Raw genomic sequence first — 21253 nt, forward strand, 5'->3', positions numbered from 1 at the left:
GAAGCTGGGTAGAATTGACTGGGAGATGAGCCTAGCAGGAAAGACAATGGAACAGCAATGGAAGGAGTACCTCAAAGTAATTCAGGATACACAGCAGAGATTCACCGTGAGGAAAAAGAAGCATGGTGCAGAGAGGATGAGGCAACCATGGCTGACTGGGGAAATCGGGGATAGCATTAAAGCAAAAGAGAAAGCATATAATGTGGTGAAGGGCAATGGGAAACCACAGAATTGGGAAGTTTACAAAGACCAACAGAGAGCAATGAAAAAATGGGGGCGAAGATTAAATATGAGGGTAAGCTAGCCAGTAATATAAAGGAAGACTGTAAAAGAGTTTCTTTAGATCTATAAAGGGCAAATGAGAGGCAAAAGTAGACATTGGGCTGCTGGAAAATGACACTGGAGATATAGTAGTGGGGAACCAGGAAATAGCTGAGGAATTGAGTAATTACATTGCGACGGACTTGACTGTGGAAACACTAGTAATATCCCAAAAATTCAAGAGTGAGGGAGCAGAACTGAGTATAGTGGCCATCAAAAAGGTGAAGATGCTAGAAAAACGGAATGGCCTGAACCAGATGGACTATAACCAAGAGTTCTAAAGGAGATAGCTGAAGAGAGTATGGAGGCATCAGTGATGATTTTTCAGGAATCGCTAAATCAGGGAGGGTCCCAGAGGACTGGAAAATTGCTAATGAGTTACCCCTATTTAAAAAAGGGAGTAAGGCAAAACACGGAAAATTGCAGACCAATTAGCCTAACCCCTCTCATGGGTAAGATCCTGGAATCCATTGTGAAGGATGAGATTTCTGAATTTGTGGAAGTGTATAGTAAAATAGAGCAAAGCCAGCAAGCTTTCTTCAAGGGCAGGTCATGCCTGACAAATCTGCTAGAATTCTTTGAGGAAATAATGAGCAGGTTAGACCAAGGAAAGCCAATGGATGTTATCTACCTGCACTTTAAGAAGGTTTTTGAGAAGGTAGCACACAGAAGACTACTAAGTAAGATAAGAGCCCCTGGTGTCAGAGGCAAGATGCTAGAAGCCTGGCTGTCTGTCAGAAAACCGAGAGTGAGGATAAAAGGGTCTTTTTCAGGATGGCAGTGACAAGTAGTGTTCTGCAAGTCTCCGTTTTGGGACCACAACTTTTCCTTTTATACATTAATAATCTAGACGAAGGAGTAGAAGGCATTCTGGCTAAGTTTGCAGACAATACAAAGATAGCATTGAGGATGCGGCGAGACTGAAGAAGGATTTGGTCAGGTTAGGAGAGTGGGCAAAGAAGTGACAGCTGGAATACAATGTGGGAAATTCATGCACTTTGTTAGGAAAAATAGAGGCATGGACTTATTTCTAAATGGAGAGAAAATCCATAAGTCTGAAATGCAAAGAGACTTGGGAGTTCTAGTCCAGGATTCTCTCAAGGTAAACTTGCAGGTTGAGTCAATAGTTAAGAAAGCAAATGCAATGATGGCATTTATTTTGAGAGGACTTGAATATAAAAGCAGGGATGTACTTCTAGGGCTCTATAAGACGCTGGTTCAACCACATTTGGAGTATTGTGCACAGTTTTGGCTCCCATAGTGGGCGGCACGGTGGCACAGTGGTTAGCACTGCTGCCTCGCAGCGCCAGAGACCCGGGTTCAATTCCCGACTCAGGCGACTGACTGTGTGGAGTTTGCATGTTCTCCCCGTGTCTGTGTGGGTTTCCTCCCACAGTCCAAAGATGTGCAGGTCAGGTGAATTGGCCATGCTAAATTGCCCGTAATGTTAGGTATAGGGGTAAATGTAGGGGTATGGGTGGGTTGCGCTTCGGCGGGTCGGTGTGGACTTGTTGGGCCGAAGGGCCTGTTTCCATACTGTAATGTAATCTAATCTAATCTAATATCTCAGAAAGCATGTACTGGCCCTGAAGCGTTTCAGAGGAGGTTTACGAGAATGGTCCCAGGAACGAAAGGCTTAACATACAAGGAATGTTTGAGGACTCTGGGTCTATACTTGATGCAGTTTAGAAGTTTGAGGGGGGATCTAATTGAAACTTACAGAATGCTGAAGGGCCTGGACAGAGTAAATGTTGGGAAGATATTTCTATTGGTAGGAGAAACTAGGACCAGAGGGCGCAGCCTTAGAGCAGAGGGAAGACCTTTTAGAATGGAGATAAGGAGAAACATATTTTCAGCCAGAGAGTGATGAATCTATGGAATTCATTGCCACACAAGGCTGTGGAGACCAGGTCATTGAATATATTTAAGACTGAGTTCTTGCGTATCAAGGGTTATGGGTCAAAATTGGGAGAATGGGGATAAGAAACTTATCAGCTATGATTAAATGGCAGAGCAGACTCGATAGGCTGGATGGCTTAATTTCTGCTCCTATGTCTTATGGTATTCCCCAATGATCATTCTTGATTGCCTGATGTTTCTAAACTATGTCTTGCTCCTTTTTTTTTAAAAAAAAAGTTTTGATATTGATCAAACTGGTTATCCAACATCCATTACTGGATTGTTTGGGTTAATTTTTGAAACTAAGGCTTAGGATGTCAAGTCCATAGCCTTTGTTCCCTAAAACAAATTTTGTTCCCAATCACTCTCCATCACACTCCCTGCCAATTGATCTGAAATTAGTTTCTAAACAAACATCTATACAAATTTCTGAACCTACCACTGCCTTTAGACTATTTGATGCTGAAACTCTTTATGTAGTTGACAATTTCAGGCTCATCTGGTTGGAATCCAAATCTACTCTGTATAAACTTGAGGTCATCCAAATTTCTGCTTGTCCTATGTCCTATTCATTCATTACACCTGTGCTCACTGATCTACATTGGTTCCTGCTCAAGCAATGCCTCAATTTAACGTTTTTGATCCTTGTTTTGAAGGCCCCCACCTCCCATGGACTTTCCCTTGCCCAGCTCTTCTCCTCCAGCTATGAAATCCTGTACGACCATAAGATACAAGAGTTGAAATAAGCCATTTGGCCCACCAGGTCTGATCCACTATTCAATCATGGCTGATTTTTTTTCTCAACCTCATTTTTTTGCCTTTCCATAACCCTTGATCCCCTTACCAATCAAGAAACTGTCTATGTCTGTCTTGAATACACTCACTGATTTGGTCTCCACAGCCTTCTCTTGAAATGAGTTCCAAAGATTCACCACCCTCTGAAGAAATTCCTCCTTATCTCTGTTCTAATGGATTGTCACTTCACTCTGAGGTTTAGCCCTTGGGTCCTTGTCTGTTTCCAGACCCCTCAGTGTTCTGTAAATTTCAATCAGATTCCTTAATCCCCCCCCCCCCCCCAATCCATTTTAACTTAATTAAGTACAGACCCAGAGTCCTCAACTGCTCCTCATGACGAGCCCTTCATCCCTGGAATCATTCTCATGGACCATCTCTGGTCTCCTTTCAATGCCAGCGCACCAATCCTTGGCTATGGGACTCAAAACTACTTACAATACTCCAAATGCAATCTGACTAGAACCTTACACAGTCTCATCAGTACATCTCTGCTCTTGTATTCTTGTCCTCTTGATATGAATGCTAACATTGCATTTGCCTTCCTAACTGCCAGCCGAACTTGTACGTTAGCCTTAACAGAATCCTGAATGAGGAAAGCCAAGTCCCGTTGCGTTTCAGATTTCCGAAGCCTTTTCCCATTTAGAAAACAGTCTATGCCTCTACTTCTACCAAAGTGCATAATCTCTCAATTTCCCACACAGTATTCCATCTGTCACTACTTTGCCCGCTTTCCCAGCCTATCCAACTGCTTCTGCAGCTTGCCTGCTTTCTCAACACTATCTGTCCCTTTATCTATTTTTGTGTCAGCTGCAAATGTAGCAAAAGTGGCCTTGGTTCCTTTGTCCAGATATTTAATGTTGTAATTGTAGTCCTAACATTGACCTTGTGGAACTGCACTAATCACTGGCTGCCATCCTGAAAAAAGCCCCTTTATCCCCATTCTCTACTTTCTGCCAGTCAGGGAATCCTATATTCATGTCAGTACCTTGCCTCGAACACTATGGGCTCTTATTTAGCATTCTCCTATGAGGCATTTTGTCAAAGACCTTATGGAAATCAAAATAGATCACTGGCTTTCCTTTGTCTAACTTGTTAGTTACCACATCAATAGATTAGTTAGGCATGACCTTCCTTTAAAGCCATGCTGACTGAGCCCTTCAGCCTCCTATGCAGCACCTTGTCAAAGGCCTTCTGGAAGTCCAAGTAGGTAATATGCATTGGCTGTTCTTTGTCTAATCTGCTCGTTACATCCTCAGAATTCTAGCAGATTTGTCCGGCATGATCACCCCTTGATGAAACCATGCTGGTTTTGCCGTATTTTGCCATATACTTCCAAATATTCAGAAATCTTTTCCTTCTGAGTGGACTCTAAAATCTTACCACCGACCGAGATACAGGCTAATCAGCCTGTAACTTTCCATCTATTGCCTCACTTTGTTCTTAAACAGGGGGGTCTATATTAGCAATTTTCCAGTCCAGTGATTCAAATGATTTCTGAAAGATCATCACTTGCGTCTCCACTATCTCTTCAGCTTTCTCCATCAGATTCTGGGGTGTAGCCCATCTGGTCCAGGTGATTTATCCACCTTCAGGCCATTCAATTTTTCTGGCCTTCTCCTTTGTAATGGCCACCATACTCCCCTTTGCCCTCTGACCCTCTTAAATTTTTGGCATGTTATTTGTCTTCCACCTTGAAGACTGATGCAAAGTACTTGTTCAGTTCCTTCACCATTTCTTTGTTCCCCATTAATATTTTTCCAAGGTCATTTTCCAGTGGCCCAAAGTCCAATTCTGCCCCTCTTTTATATACCTAAAGAAAGTCTTGCAATCTTTTTCTTTGTTACTGGCTAGCTTACCCTCCTATTTAATCTTCTCCTTCCTTATTTCTTCTTCATCCTCTATTGGTCTTTGTAGGCTTTCCGGTCCCCTGACTTCCCATTGCCTTTTGCCGCATTATATGTTTTCTCTTTTGCTTTTATGCTGTCCCTGACTTCCCTGGTCAGCCATGGTTGCCTCGTCCTCCCTTTTCCTTAGGGATGAATTTTTGCTGTGTCTCCCAAATTACTCCCAAAAGCTCCCTGCCATTGTTGTTCCACTGTCTTTCCTGCTAGGCTCTTCTCCCAGTCAATTCTGGCCAGCTTATGCCTGTGTTGTTACCTTTATTCAACTGTAATGCTATTCCATCTGATTCCAGCTTCTCCATCTCAAATTTTAGAGTAAATTATATCATATTATGGTCACTGCAGCCCTAAGGGTTCATTCATCTTTAGTTCCCTTCTCAAGTCTGCCTCATTTTACATCACTAAATCCAGTATTCTCTGTTCCCTTGTGGGCTCTACCACAAACTGCTCCAAAAAGCCATCTCGTAGATATTCCACAAATACCTTTTCTTGCAATTCATTGCCAACCTAATTTTTCCCAGTCAACCTGCATATTGAAATTCCCCCATGATCACTGTAACCTTGCCTTTCTTACACTCCTTTTCTATCTCCTGCTGTATCCTTTTGCCCCACATCCTGACTATTGCTATTTACAAATTGCGAAACACCTTCGAGACGCTTCATAATGTTAGATGCAATATAGATATATTTTGTTTTTAATGTAAATTCCTTGAGCACCTTTTAAAGAACAGCACAGCGCCTGTAGGGCAACGTCATGTTGCTACTTCTGACCCCACAGAGATATGAACGGTGGTTCCATTTAAGTGTTGGGTGAAAATATGATCATATCTGATCTTTCAAAATTACATGTTCAAAATGTTTAGGAAAACTTTTTGGGGCTTATTTCACGTCATTTGGTTTGAGTTCATGCCTGGTTACAGTAATACTTCAGACAGCGTGAAGCCAAAACGATACAAGTCAAAAAGTAGTCTTGCCTAAAGCGTAATTTTGTTTAAATAGCCCTGTGTTTTTTGATATTGTAAAAGATGAATTTGTATGCCATTAAAGTTTTTATATTCTACTTAGAGTTGATTCCATGGTGAAATGGAAGTAACCAGAACAATGCATTGCTAGCCAGCTGGATGACTGGTAAAATAAGTAAAATCTTCAGTGCAAATGGACTTCAATTAGACACATCCGTTTTAGCAGTTGCCTTGTTACATAGAAATAGGAGCAGGAGTAGGTCTGTTCCACCATTCAATGGCTGATCTTTATCGTGGCCTCAGCTCCACTTAGCCACCCTCTTACCACAACCCTTAATTTTGAACAGTAAAGGAATTATCTATCTTAGCTTTAAAAACATTAAATTTTTAACTTCACTGAGCATGGAATTCCACAGATTCACAACCATCTGGGTAAAGAAGTTCCTTCTCACTTTGATCCTAAATCTGCTCCCCCTAATTTTGAGGCTATGCCCTCTTGTCCTCGTTTCACCTGCTAGTGGAAACATCCACTCGACTTCTATCTAATCTATTCCCTTCATAATTTTTTATGTTTCTATAAGACCCCCTCATTCTTTTAAATTCCATTGAATATAATTGTAGTCTACTCAGTCTCTCCTCGTAAGCCAACCTCCTTAATTCTGGAATTAACCTTGTGAACGACCTCTGCACCTCCTCTAGTGCCAGTATATCTTTTCTCGAATAAGGAGACCAAAACTGTACACAGTACTCCAGGTGTGGCCTCCCAGTATTCTATACAGCTGCAAGATAACTTCCTTGCTTTTAAATTCAATCCCTTTGCCAATGAAAGACAAAATTCCATTTGCCGCCTTAATTTCCTGTTTAACCTACTGACTAACCTTCTTTGATTCATGCACAAGGATACCCAAGTCCCTCTGCATGGCAGCATGCTGCAAGTTTTTACAATTCAAATTGTTACGACATGGTGGTGGATCCTTCTGCTAATTAAACCAACACACAGGAAAACTCACCTGGCCTCATCTGTTAAAGTATGAGTGACGAAGAACTCCCCAAATTCCACTATTTAAAGAAAAATATCATTTTTTTCTTTAACTCTAAAAGTGAACATTAAACAAAAACTATTTACAACTCTAAGCTTCCTTTTTCTTAAAGGTTTGTTATCTACCTCCAACTCTATTACAGTATACTGATCCAGTAAAAGCCCCTTTTAAAATTATATCAACTTAATTTTTCAAATCAGACAGCGGCTGTCATCATTGGCATCTGTTTTCCTCTGGCTGTAGATCTCCCTGAGTCATCTTTGGTTTTTTGCTGCAAAAGGTTTTGTATGAAAAAGGTACCTTTTGATAGTGTTTTGAATGGCAGTCTCTCTTGCCGCCCTGCTCTCGCTCTCGCTCTCTCTCTGTCTCCCCCCCCTCTCCCCCTCTCCCTCCCTCTCTAGATGGTAGGTTGTTGCTGTCTTTCTGGATAACACTCAAAATACTGACTTATTTATACCCCAAACATCAGATCATCTCATTGGTTCGATGTTGTCAAAATAATAAAATTCAGCTTTGATTGGGTTTTAGTACCCTGGGGCATAATTTAATCTGGTTAAGTTTGAACTGTTGTGAGCACAGCAGCCAAATGTTAAATATTTTCAATTGTCCACTACACTTTGAGACTGTAAACGCTGTCTTACAACAGCTTTCACTCTCTCTTAAAGGTATATTACACGCCTTTCACTTCATTACAAAATAATAATCCTTTTTACTGTTGTTCCTACCAAAATGGATGACTTTACAGTTAATAATATTGTACTCCATCTGCAAGACCTTTGCCCACTCACTTAAACTATCTATTGTCCCTCTGCAAAGTTTCACAGTCCTCTGCAAACTTTGCTGTACCACTCACCTTATTGTCATCCGCAAACTTTGACATAATGTACGTGGTCCCCAACTCTAAATCATCTATGTAAATTGTGAATAATTGCAGTCCCAATGCTGATTCCTGAGGTACACCACTAGTGCCAACCAGAAAAATGCTCATTTATCCCCACTCTTTGCTTCCTGTTCTCTATCCATGCTAATACATTACCCGTAATGCCATGCACTTTTATCTTTTGCAGCAGCACCTTTTAGAAATCTAGATATACCACGTCTACTGTGTCCCTGTTGTCTACTATGCTCCTGATATCGTTTTAGAATTCCAGTAGGTTAGTTAAGTGTGACCTGCCTTTCATGAACCCATGCTGCTTCTGCCCAATAGGACAGTTTCTGTCTCAATGCCTTGCTCTTTCTTCCTTGATAATAGATTCAAGCATTTTCCCCCTACAGAAGTTCAGCTAACTGGTCTATAATTCCCCATCTTTCATCTACCTCCTTTTTTAAGCAGTGGCATCACATTTATTGTTTCCTAATCTGCTGGAACTGCCGCAGAGTTTAGCGAATTTTGGAAAATTACCGCAAGTGCATTTGTTATTTCTCTTGCCGTCTCTTTTAGCATCCTGGGATGCATTCCATTAGGGCCAGGAAACTTATCCACCTTTAGGTCCATTAGCTTGCCCAACACCACTTCTTCCGTGATAACAAATGTTTCCAAGTCCTCATCTATCTTACGTTTTGCTATTCTTATGCACACTAGGTGTCTGTTATAAATTGTTGGGGTAATGTACTGGAAATCAAACCCCATTATTCTAGAGTCATCACAACAGTTAAAGATTTTAAAAGTGCACAAGTTTATCTTACTTTCAGGCCGATGTTGATAGAAAACATGGACCAGGTTTCTTTACCTAAAAAAAAATCTATTTATTACAAGTAATTCGACTCCAGTTCTAGTTCAATCCCTGTTATAAATTGTTGGTTTATAATAATTATTAATTAAAACTCTAATCTCCAAATAAAGTCCCCGTTATGCATGCGCGCGCACACACACACACACACACACACACACACACACACACACACACACACACACTAAAATAGGTTATGGACAGAGGGGGCAAAAATGGGACAGATAGTTCAGTAGTCTTTGTTCTGACGTACCTTTGTTCTAACATACCTTTATTCATATATCCTTTTTTTGTTGGTTAATGCGTTGCTTCAATGATCTTTCTATGGATTGATGAGACATTATTGGTTCTCTTATTAAAAAGTCACTCACTCATTACTTAAAAGTCACAGCTTATAAAAACTATTGCAGCAAATATAAAGTTTTTCAAGTTTTAGTGAGTTTTGACAGCAGAAAACGATGGCCCACTCTGGAACTGGGGAGTACTCTCTCTAATTTATTCTCAGCTCCAAACTGTTCAGTTACCTGAGAACCAATCTCCAGTTGTTATTTGCCAAAAAAGTTTCCATTTTTAACTGGTCACTAGTCCACAGACCAATAAACTATTTGTTACCAGGAAAAGCTGCATTTATATATCGCTTAGCTTCAAATTGTCTGCAATTGAAGCTCCAATTACTGCTTGTTCAAGCATTGGTTATGAATCTTGCCGTGGGTGTAAGGTTACTTGCTTTTGAAACTTATACCCTTTCAAACACTGGTTTCAAAACAACTGTCTCATTTCAGTTTCCAGTTTTGTTTTGTTATGATACAGGATAAGTCCTCCTGCTTAAAGTAAAAGTAACAACTTTATTTCTTAAAGTATAACAGAGAATAATTAACTAACAACTATTTACAACTCCTTCCTCTAACCTATCTTTTACTTTCCCTTCATTAATACTAGTCCAATAAAACACACCAATTAAGATTTGCTGAAAAAAATTGATATTCAAAACCAGTCAGATTTCAAATCCTCTCTTCTTCTTAGGGATTTCTGCTTTACAGGTTACTGATCAATTAAAGGTACCTTTCAAAGAGTTATTTTTCAGGCAGTCTCTACATGCAGATGACATGGCAGTTCTCTTCCCAACTATTCAATTTTCTCTAGTCTTATATCCCCAAAGCACCTGATTGTGTCATTGGCTTTTAAGGTTGTCAGTATACTAAATTCAAACTTGATTGGAGTTTATTTTTTGGAGTATAATTTTAAACTGATTGTCCTAATTTTTAAATCTGTTTAGTCATTTCCAGGCAACTCAGCTAATCTAGCTTTCGACCAAGTGTTACATTGTTACCTTATTGAGAACACTTGGTGTTGTCAGGTAGTTCTGCTAGATTTTAACTTTCTGAAAGGCACAGTGCATCCATGTCTTCATAACAGTTTTTAGAAAAGACAAAAATGAAGAGAAACAGTTTCTATAATAACCAAAAATAACTTTTAATGAAACTATGTGCAAATCAGACTGATTTGATATCACCGACTCTTGCTGCACCCGTTGGTGAAGCATTCATATATTCAGTAGTTGGATTTGTGTTTCCTGTACCCAAAGTGTGTAGACAGATGACAGGAATGAATTTCTGCACTGCATAGAATACCAGACATCCTCTGTTTCCATGTTTTTGCAGATGGAGTCATTGTTTGGAAGTTTGCCAGAAATGCTCCAGTTTCAGAAGATGTTTCTGCAGACACTTGATGATGGTGTTGCCTTATCACCTGATTTTAGCAAGCTGGACACTCCATCTCAATTTAAAGTAAGTGAGCAATTGGAGTGCAGAATCAGGGATTCAGTAAGTGGGCTATAACGGTCTAATAGAATTACAGTGACTACTATTAATATTCATTTAAAAACTAGGATAGTTGTTCTGTGTATTATAATTTAAGATTAATTCAGATCCAATATCTGCAGTATTCTTAAGGTCGAAGCTAACATATCTGATCTGAGCTCAATTAAAATATCTGATCTGCATCTAAATTGTTTCAAGGTTCTTTGCTGTTTACAGGAGTATTTACATCAACTGAGCACAAATTGTGATAAAAATTATGTGCAAGGTTTGATCTAAAGTAGCTCAGTTGTACTCTGAATTGATGTTCCAGCCAGCCAAATATAGAGCCAGACCTTTTTCCAGCTGGCCACACATTGCTTATACCTATGGACTGATTTGAAGGGAGTTGACATATTTCAGTAAATAAAAAGATAGATTTTAGTGCAGTTAATTTCAGGGGTTTGCACAGTCCCAGGTACAGCGTTCAATCTGGAAAAGATCTGTTCCTTTAAATGATCTGGTTGGAGCTGTCAAATCAGAATGCAACAGAACCTCTTAGTTATTCCATAGAATAACTTGAATTCATATACAAGTGCTTTTGGCATCTTAAAGTGCTTTAGTGGAGTGTTACCAAATAAAATCTGACACACAACCAGACAAAGAGGTAAGACCATAAGAAATAAGAACAGGAATGTATGTTCAACACCTCAAGCCTGCTTTGTCATTCAATATGATCATGGCTGATCCAAAAATCCTCACATCCAGTTTTCAGCCCTGTTTCCATAACCCTTGATTTCCCTACTGATCAAGAATCTATCTGTCTCAATCTTCAATATACACAAGGACTCTGCCATAACAGCTGTCTGTGGTAAGGAGTTCCAAAAACACACTTCCCTCTAAGAGAAGAAACTCCCCCTCCTCCTCAGTCTTAAATTTGCACCCTTAAAGTCAGAGTCTATGCCTTTTGGTCCTAGACTCTCCCATCAGGGGAAACATCCTCTCAGCATTTACCCTATCAAGCCTCTTAAGAATCCTGTATGTTTTAATGAAATCACCTCCTGTTCTTCTAAACTCCAATGATCAGTCTCAACCTTTTTAACCTTTGCTCATAAGACAATCCCTCCATACTGGGAATCATCCTAGTGAACCTTCTCTGTGCTGCCTCCAATGAAACAGTTTCTCCTCGTAAATGAGGTAACCAAAACTACTCACAGTGCTCTGATATTTTGAGTAGTTTACAAGTTGGATGCTAAATACATAACGTATGCAATACTGTTAGATTGACATTTTTTCCCAAGCAGTGTGATAATTTTCATACCTTAGGTTTCCTGTGGTTTATGCTTAATTTCCACAAGACTTGTTGGAATTTTTTATATTTTATAGTTCATACATTTTGATTTCGTTGATGTTTAGAACCTGAGTAAGTTTTGTGCTATTCAGTGGGACTGCTTTACATCTGGTTACTAAATGATATGTGCATTTTGTTATTGGGTACAGGTTGGACTACGTAATATGAAATTAAGTAGCCAACTAGAAAAGGAAAATCCATTCCAAGCCGGTCAGACTGAAATGTTTAGAATTGATCACAGATGTAGGGCATTAGCACCTTGAATTTATACATCAGATTCCTATCCAGTGGTCACTGCTAAAAGGTTCTCCCCGACTTTATATCATACGAGATTGGGATGAAAACTTTGCTTCGCCGCATTACCACAGACCATTAGTTCATCAACCAAAGCCACAGGAAATAAATGGTTTACAAAGTAATGTAGCAATTAAAGTGAAGTTAACACAGTCTCTCTGCTTTTTCTTTTAATATGTACGTAAGTTTTTTGACTCATCATCAAGCCAGTAAGCATTTGTTAATGCACAAACGTTATAACCAAACATTTTCCTTGATCTCTTCTGAATACTCCACAAAGGTGGTTTAAAGTGGGGGGTCACTGGATAGTAATCAGGATTAATATTCACGTAAAATAGTCTGTCAACATTTCCTGTCTAGGTGCATCGTAAACTGGAGCCACTTAAAGTCCCAGTGAATCATGAAGTCAATGGACCACAACAGTCAGCACCTTCCGGAGAGCTTGATGATGCAGTTTCCCATCAACCATTCTTGGGGTCTCTCCCAGTTTTGTTGCTGTTGTGAATGGTGCATTTGTATCTAAACTGGTGCTGACCAAATATACACAGAAAACAAGTGTTCAGCCCATTGATTAAAGCTGCTTTATTCTTTATCGCCCATTAGGACTGCAATTTAAACTTTTGCACCTCACAACCCCTCTGATGTATTTGAATGTCGTGCTTTACAGAATTATCACTACAGATATAGCTTCAGGGCTTTAGCTCACCAAGTGTCAAGGCTGTGTTCACTTTGTATTGCAATCATTTGATGTGTATGTTTCAGAAGCTCTTGTTTTCCCTGGGAGGTTCGTTCCTCTATTATGCTGACCACTTCAAACTCTACAGTGGCTTTTGTGCAAACCACAGAAAGGCCCAGAAAGTTTTGGAAAGAGGTAAGCTAGCATAAAGGATAAATATTATGAAATCTCCATTAAATATCGAATTTTTTGAGGGCACAGCAAGAATGTATTGTCTTACGCACTCCTGTTGGATTACCACTCCACACCCTTTCTTACATTGGGACCTAACTCCACATTTCTTCCTTGCTCTCCTGAAAGTGGTTACTCTGCTCCTTAGTTTAAGTGATTGTGCTTCCAACAGTGTTCACTCCAACAGAACATCACTCTCTTATCACCCCAACAGTAATCAACAATGATCAGCCCCCCCTTGTCAACACTGAGTGATTAGAATTCCTCACCCTCCTCTAGCTGTGATCAAATCCCCTCTTATGCCCCCTGATAGTGATCTCCTCTCATACCTCCTAACAATTCTGATTCTTCTGACTGCCTAAATATAAGCCAGGCATTTGAGAAGGTGCACCAGGAGAGTGGACACTGGGCAGTGTGAGCCCTGATTATGGTCTAGGACTGCAGGGCATTTGAAAAGGGTTTCAGCACGGTCTTTGGTTCAAGGAATAGAAGAAGGGTGAGTGCAAAACAGTCCTTGGGGATGTGACAGGTGTGAGTGAATGTGAGAACTGTTCATGATCTGAGAAGTAGGTGGGTTGGGTACAAGTGGTTTTGAGCACTGTCTGTGGTTCAGGAAAGGTGCCAGTAATAAAGATATTGGAGGGAGGTGGAGGTTGTTGTTCAGCACTGTTGTGTGGGGCTAAGTGGTGCTTTGGGTATTGGAGCTTTAATATTGCAGCTGAATTGCCTAGAGGTACGCTACACAGCAGGCTTCAGAGCTACCTAAAAATACAAAGTAAATCCATGTAAAAGAGCAGGGCAAGTATAGACAAAATCGCAAATGGCTGTGTGGTTCTGGCCATTTGTGGAGCAATTGGAAAGAGTGAAACCAGCGACTGGTTTCATGTAAACCTATTTATGTAAACAGGTTTATGGTACTTAACTCATGTAAACATATTTATGGTACTTACATCAGGACTTCCTCAGGGTCCAGAAGAGTTTCAGAAATACAAATCGAATCCGAGGCCTCATCCTGTATTGGAAAATCTAGGCCATTAAATGAATGGTGCAGAATCTCTGTAGTGCTGTATTTTGGTCAGAAGTAGTAATTGATGTGTACAGCACTGGAATGGGTTTCTGCCTCAGTTGCTGACTGAAATCCCACTGTTGTTTCAAGAATGCAAGAAAACTGAGTTGGTGTTCCATTTTTCTCAAAGCGAATTAAGTTTAGAAGCAGTGAGGAGGAAAACCATAAAATCTCCATTCATCAATAATTGCCAATGATGTGCCACATTTATCAGTTAATTACCAACACTGAACGCCTATCTTAAAGCAACTTTTCTTTCATTGATGCATTGCTTCTATTTTTTTTTCTGATTTACATTTTTGCTCAAATTAAATGCAGAGTATAATTTTCAATTTCATCAACATTCTGAAGATTTGTGGTTATAGCCCCATCTGCCTGTAGCACTAATGTGTTGTACCAGTACTTTGTGAATTGAAATTGAGGCATTTCTCTTTTGGACTTGAGATTTATTTTGATAATTGCACTAGTATTTTAGAGACTACATGTGAGAATGTGGGATGACTTTTTGCTATCCTACAGGATAGCATGTCGAAAATTATATTTGAAGATCCTGCACTTGTACAAGCCACTATTTTTCCATGGTCATGTACTGCAATGAAGTCTCATGAATTTGATTACCATCACACCACCTCACATAAAATCCTGTAGCAACATCTTTGAGTTCCCAATTTAGGTTGTATTAAAATAATTCCACAGAAACTGGTATCCACCATCAAATCGCCCTTTATTTACACTTGAACAATCCTGGACTTTAGCACTGCCTCATTCAGAATTAGGTACCAGAGTGTAATCATCTCACCACCTATATGTCAGCCAGAGCTGCTAATTGGACCAGATTAACAGCCCCAAATAGGGAACTCACATTTTGAGGTCCAGCTGGCTGACCTCATTACAATCACTACAGCATGACTCCAGGGAGAATGACCTGTTGATATTAAACTCCTCCATGGGACAGTAGAAGTATTTTGGAGCCAGTGTCAAGGCATTTCCAAGCTGAAAGTTGTTTGAAATCGAAAAGCAATTGAATTATATTGATCACTCCGGTGAGTGCAGTTGGTTCACAAATTGGGATTGGTAGAAATGCTAGCAAACAAATTAGATTGGATAGTGCCCATATTTTTGGTGCCACAGGTAATATTTTGGTTCTAGATTTTGGCTGTTGTTTTCAGATATTTAAAGGTTTGTACTTAAAGTTGAAGAAGTTTGAAAGGAGTGTTGTGGTGCAGAGTGCAGTCTCTCACTTTCTCCAAGTCATGCATACTGTAGTTTCTATGCCTTAGGCCTGTGGTGTGACAGGAGAATGAACAGAGGCAACACACAGGAATATTAAATACTAGATGTGGGAGGAAGAGGACCTTTTAAGCAGTAAACCAAATCTCTCCAGAAATTTAAGAGCGTAAGTTTTCTATCTCAACCTCAGCAAAGATCATGCTTGTATGCTAAGTATGAACGATATCTCTATTCCACTGAGGAGGTTATTTTCTTCACCCTCCCCACCAACCTATCACAATTACCTTTTACCTCCCACCTGAATCCACCTATCACCATCCCACCTATCTTTCCCACTTAGCCCCACCCCACCCCCCATTTATCTCCTTCCCCCTCCACAATCTTGATGAAGGCCTTATGCCCAAGACATCGACTCTCCTGCTCCTCGGATGCTGCCTGACCAGCTGTGCTTTTCTAGCGCCATACGTTTTGACTCTTACTAATGTCCTGTACAACCTCAATATGATATCCCAATTCCTATACTCAAGGGTCTGTGCAATGAAGGCAAGCATGCTAAATGGCTTCTTAACCACCTTTCCTTCCCCAGCATCTCCATTTCAATTTCTGGGGATAGGCCGACCACTGATATCCACTACAAACACACCAACTACCAGTTTCTCTGTCTCTGTTATGTCTGGTCTGACAATACCACTTTCCACAGGGTAGGGCCTCCAGAAATGTCCACCTTTTTCCTTAACTGAGGATTCCCCACCACTGAAGTTGATAGGTCAGCCATGTTTGATCCATTTCCCACACTTTGGCTCTCACCCCTTTTCCCTTCCCACAACAGTGATAGCGTTGCTCAATCCTCACTCCCCACCTCACCAGATCCACAAAGGAACGTAAGCCACTAATTCCGCCACCTCCAGCAAGATGTCACCATCAGACATGTATTCTCTTTCCCTCCCTTTCAGCCTTCCTCAGGGGACTGGTCTCTCCAGGACACTGATCAACGCCTCCCTAAGGCAGCTTCCCATGCAATCACAGAAGATACAGCACTTTTCACTCACTATCCAAGTCTCCATACACACCTTCCAGGTGAAGCTGCAAGCTACCTGCATTTCATTCAATTTAGTCTACTGCATTTATTGCTTACACGTGGTCCCCTATACATTGGGTGACGAAATGCAGCCTGGGCAACTGCTTTGCAGATCGCCAATGTTCTATTCGCAGAAATTATGCCGAGCTTTCAGTTGTCTGCCTGTTCAACACAGCACCTTGCTGCCTGGCCGGCATTTCTGTATCAGGCTGTCTTCAGTCATCCACCAAGACCCGATGCAAGGTGGATGAAAAACATCTCATTTTATGCTTGCGGATCCTAAAGCTTTCAGCTCAATATTGCATTCAGTAATTTTAGAGACTGAACACCACCACCTTTGGCCCACCCTCAAACCCCCAGGCTCTGTCATGGCATGGGCTGCTTTCAGCACAGTCAACCCACTTCCACTTACTTATGGTCCATGTTACAAGCTGCTTTTCTTCTCTTGCTTACTGTTAACCATCTGTTTACCTGATTTTTTTTTTTCTCTCTCTGGGCTCCATCTCTACCCACCCACTCTCTCCTCCTCTCCCCAGCACCACCACCATGCCCCACCTTGTGCGGGCTGCTATCAGTTCTGAAGAAAGGTCACTGGTCTAGAAACATTAGCTCTACTTTCTCTCTGCAGATGCTGCCAGGCTCCTGAGTTTCTCCTCTAATTTTTATTTTTGTACTTTAATAACAAAAACTATTTATTCATATGGTCCCTGCCATTATATTGAAAACTCTACTCAAACATTACTCATTAAAGGAACAACTTACAACCTGACACACAAGAATCCCACCAGCAAGCAAGTATGGAAAATACCAATCAAAAATCACAATTCAGAAAGTAGCTAATAATTAACAAAAAGCATGTTTGAAAACCGCTTTCTACGTTTAGTAACCTGAATACAGTAAGTGCTTAAAAATAGTCAACACAATCATTGTTCCTTTCCATAGAGTTACTGTTCATGTGCTTGAAATCACTTCAGCAGTGATACCCCTCAAAGCCTTAGCCATATGGTTGAAGTCACAGTCATGCATTTAAAAAAAAAACTGTTTTCTCTAATCTCGTTCTTTTCAGTGTGTTTTATGATATTCCAATTGTACATCATAGAAACAGACCTTTCGGTCCAACTTGACCGTGCCGACCAAATTTCCCAAACTAAAAGTAGTTCCACTTGCCTACGTTTGGCCTATATCCTTCTAAACTTTTCTTATTTGTTTACTTATCTAGATGTCTTTTAAGCATGTAACTACACCTGTATCTACTGCTTCCTCTAGGTGTGTATATGAATAGGAAGAGTTTAGAGGGATATGGGTCAAATGCTGGCAAATAAGATTAGATTTATATAGAATAACTGGTCGGTATGGACGAGTTGGACCAAAGGATCTGTTTCTGTGCTGAACATCTCTATGGCTCTGTTAGTTCATTCCACATACAAACTGCCCTCTGTGTAGAAAAGGTTGCCACTTAGTTCCCTTTTAAATCTTCCTCCTCTCATCTTAAATTTTGTCCTAATTAAGTGTTTTTTATCCTAGCTAAAACTTACAAAGCCTTCAAAGAATTCTTGGATGCCCGGAATCCAACAAAACAGCATTCTTTTACCCTGGAGTCTTATCTGATCAAGCCTGTTCAACGTGTTCTGAAATATCCGCTCCTGCTGAAAGAGCTCGTGTCTCTAACTGATCCAGAGAGTGAGGAGCATTATCATCTAACAGGTCAGTACTAAATGACAAGCCAAAGATCAAGACATGACTAGTCTTAAAATCCCATTGAATTTCTTTTTACCCAAAAGCATTATCTCCAGAAGTGGTAGGGGTTGAGGAGTGTTTAGTTACCTGTATTTGGTGTCCAGTGCCAGCCTGGTCCCAGCTGTTGGGTAATGAATTGAATGGAAAGCAATTTCAGAATCTTATAGCAGGAAAATATGGGGGAAAAATTTTGAGCACCATCTTCACAGTTGTCCCTCGGATTAGACATCTAATCTTTATTAATTTCTAAAGCTTCCTGAGTCTAGCACCTTGTAATAATTCTTAATCTAAAATTATTCAGTACAGTTTACAGGAAAAGCTTTGATCAGGTTCTCATTTGGAAACTTGCATGCAAACATTTATTGTCATACAACAGGGAAACACACCATTTAGTTCATCTTGTCCATGCCAACCAGGTTTCCTTAACTCCCATTTGTCTACATTTGGCACATGTCCCTTACATGTCCTATAAAAGTAGTTGGCAAAACAAAAGCCATTACTGTCATTCCGGATAGAAATCTAGAAGAGATGAACATTTCTTTTGGTTTGAGTTTGGTATATGTAAATCCTCCCGTCTCAGTTCAACCCCCCCCCCTCTGAAGGCAGGCTGCGTATGCATCCTGCCCTGTTTTAAACCCCGATCTTTGTCTAGTTACCTTATCAAATTACTTTTACCAACTTTGTACATTATTTTTATGTATGAATAGATGTTTTTCAAAGGTTTTCAGATGCTATCATCTTTTATCTTCTATTTGCTCACTCATGGGATGTGGGCTCTGGGTCTAGAAGCACTAGACGAGGTAAGGATGACAGATTTCCTTCCCTAAAGGATAGTAGTGAATCACATGGCTTCTTACAACTGACATTGGTCATCTTTGAGCATGGGTTTTATTCCAGGGTTGTCTTTTTCTTTACTGAATTCAAGTTTCACCATCAGCCATTGAACATGTTAGGATATTAGCCTGGAGTTTTGGATTACAAGTCCAGTGACATTGCCATTTCATCACTCGCTCTCATGAGGAATGCAATATTACTGATTGTTGCTTGAACATGCTTTAGCCAGTAGCACAAGGTTTTCACTAGTAGCTCTCCTAACCTATCACTCTTCAGTTTTACCCTAGTAAGTGGCTTGGACAGTGGGAGTTGGGATCTGAGGAAGAATGCAAGTTTTAAGGGAGAAAGGAATACTCCAATGGTAAGACCATTAGATGTAGGGGCTGAAGTAGGCCATTGAGTCAGCTCCACCATTCAATGAGATCAAAGCTGACCCGTTGATCGTCAACTTCACTTTCCCTTTCCCCATTCCCTTGATTCCCTTATTCATTAAAAATTTAATACTTTAATGACCCAACCTCAACAGACCGCTGTGATAAAGAATTCCACAGATAACAAAATTTGTTAGCTGAAGTCTTTGGAAAGTAATGATATGGAGGTGCCGGTGTTGGACTGGGATGGATGATGTTAGAAATCACACAACACCAGGTTATAGTCCAACAGGTTTATTTGGAAGCACTAGCTTTCGGAGCGCTGTTTCTTCATCAGGTGGCTGTGGAATATAAGATCATAAGACACAGAATTTATAGCAATAGATTACAGTGTCATACAGTGATATATTGAACAGTCTTGTTAAGTCTTTCATCTTTTAGACTGGTGTGCTGGTTTTGGTTCTTTAATATGTAAATCCCAGAATTTCTCTTCAGTCACATTCTCAAGATAACTTAAGGTTTTAAAACAAAAGGTGACACCTCAGCTCAGATAATGCCTTAAAGGTGTGAGGTTAGAGCCTGCATCCCAATCATAAGTCAGACTGGTTCTATTTCCAAAGTGGAATTTACAAAATGTTACATGGATTGACTGCCTGCAGGTTCTGCATATTTGAGCAAAATAGAATGTATCTGCAAATATAATTCTGAAAATACAAATTTACCTATAAACTTATGCATGCGTGATTAGCAAGGTTTTCCCTTGGAGTTTCTATACATAATGATCCAACTCAGGTGAATGAAGTGAGATTCTTGTCGCTGCTAATCTTTTGTTAGTCTCATTCTATATTTTCTACACCAGTAGAAAATGTCACCCTGGTGCAGTGGAAGATGTTTTACTGAGACCATAACTCTATATTAAAGATAGGACAGACAGTGAAAGTTTTACTAACCAGCAGTAGTTGCTCACTTCTAGTTGCTGAAGTCAGACAAAATACCTTTTCTTGAAATTTTACATCTTTCACTCTGATCAACAAAAGCGAAGCCAAAGAAGGTAGCCATCTGTAAATATTTTGCTGACGTACATGCAGATTATTGAGGATTTAAGGATGAAAACCAGCAATTGTAATTTTTTTGCTGAATGACTTTGTTTTATTTTTCCATTCCAGAAGCTCTAAAGGCAATGGAGAAAGTGGCCAGTCATATTAATGAGATGCAAAAAATCTATGACGACTATGGCACAGTATTTGACCAGTTGGTTGCAGAACAGCCGGGAACTAAAAAAGAGGTAATACTGTTAGCATCAGCTACTTATTTCTTCCTCTTTTTGCCCCCCTTATGCTTCACACAGGTTACCATTTCGTGCCTCTGCATAGTGGACAGTCCTTGCAATTAAGCTGAGACCGTGAGTGTCGGCATACTGTAAAGACCGGGTAAAAGCAATGACTGCAGATGCTGGAAACCAGATTCTGGATTAGAGTGGTGCTGGAAACCACTGCTGTGCTCTTCCAGCACCACTCTAATCCAGATACTGTAAAGACATCACAGTCAAATCCAGTGTGGTCCTCAATCATACAATTCCATTTGGGTTTGTAAGTTAGCAATCCGATGTAAGAATCTTGACTGAATTTTCATTTCCTTAACAAAGCTTAAGAAACTGAAATCAATTCTCAGGTGTAACTGAGCCAAATAACTTCAGCATGAAATGGATATCAGACTTCCGGGTCTTGGTGGATGGTTTGTATCCTGAAAATCAAACCTGGATGAATTATTTTAGGCAATAACATGCAAGCAGACCCTTTAGAAATTGATTCATTAACATTCTTGGATATTACTATTTTCTGTCCAAGTATTAATGGATGGTAGTTAGAACCATTATTTTTAGAGTCTAAGGCATTCAAACCCCAGTCGAGTATGCCAGGGCTTTGGAAGTGTTCTTGTATC

General features: G+C 40.1%; 1 protein-coding gene across 1 annotated transcript in view; it reads left to right on the forward strand.

The window, feature by feature from the left end:
• Window positions 1-21253, forward strand: part of tiam2b (TIAM Rac1 associated GEF 2b) — a 243392-nt gene that overhangs the window by 202682 nt on the left and 19457 nt on the right. Inside the window, exons 15-18 of the mRNA XM_043696135.2 lie at window positions 10310-10435; window positions 12852-12960; window positions 17895-18074; window positions 20479-20597. Coding sequence (XP_043552070.2) covers window positions 10310-10435; window positions 12852-12960; window positions 17895-18074; window positions 20479-20597 — 534 coding nt within the window. The remainder of the gene's footprint in view (window positions 1-10309; window positions 10436-12851; window positions 12961-17894; window positions 18075-20478; window positions 20598-21253) is intronic.

This window comes from Chiloscyllium plagiosum, unplaced genomic scaffold (assembly GCF_037043375.1).
Source record: "Chiloscyllium plagiosum isolate Xiang-an unplaced genomic scaffold, Cpla_swu_hap1 HiC_scaffold_10, whole genome shotgun sequence".
Taxonomy (NCBI): Eukaryota; Metazoa; Chordata; class Chondrichthyes; order Orectolobiformes; family Hemiscylliidae; genus Chiloscyllium; species Chiloscyllium plagiosum.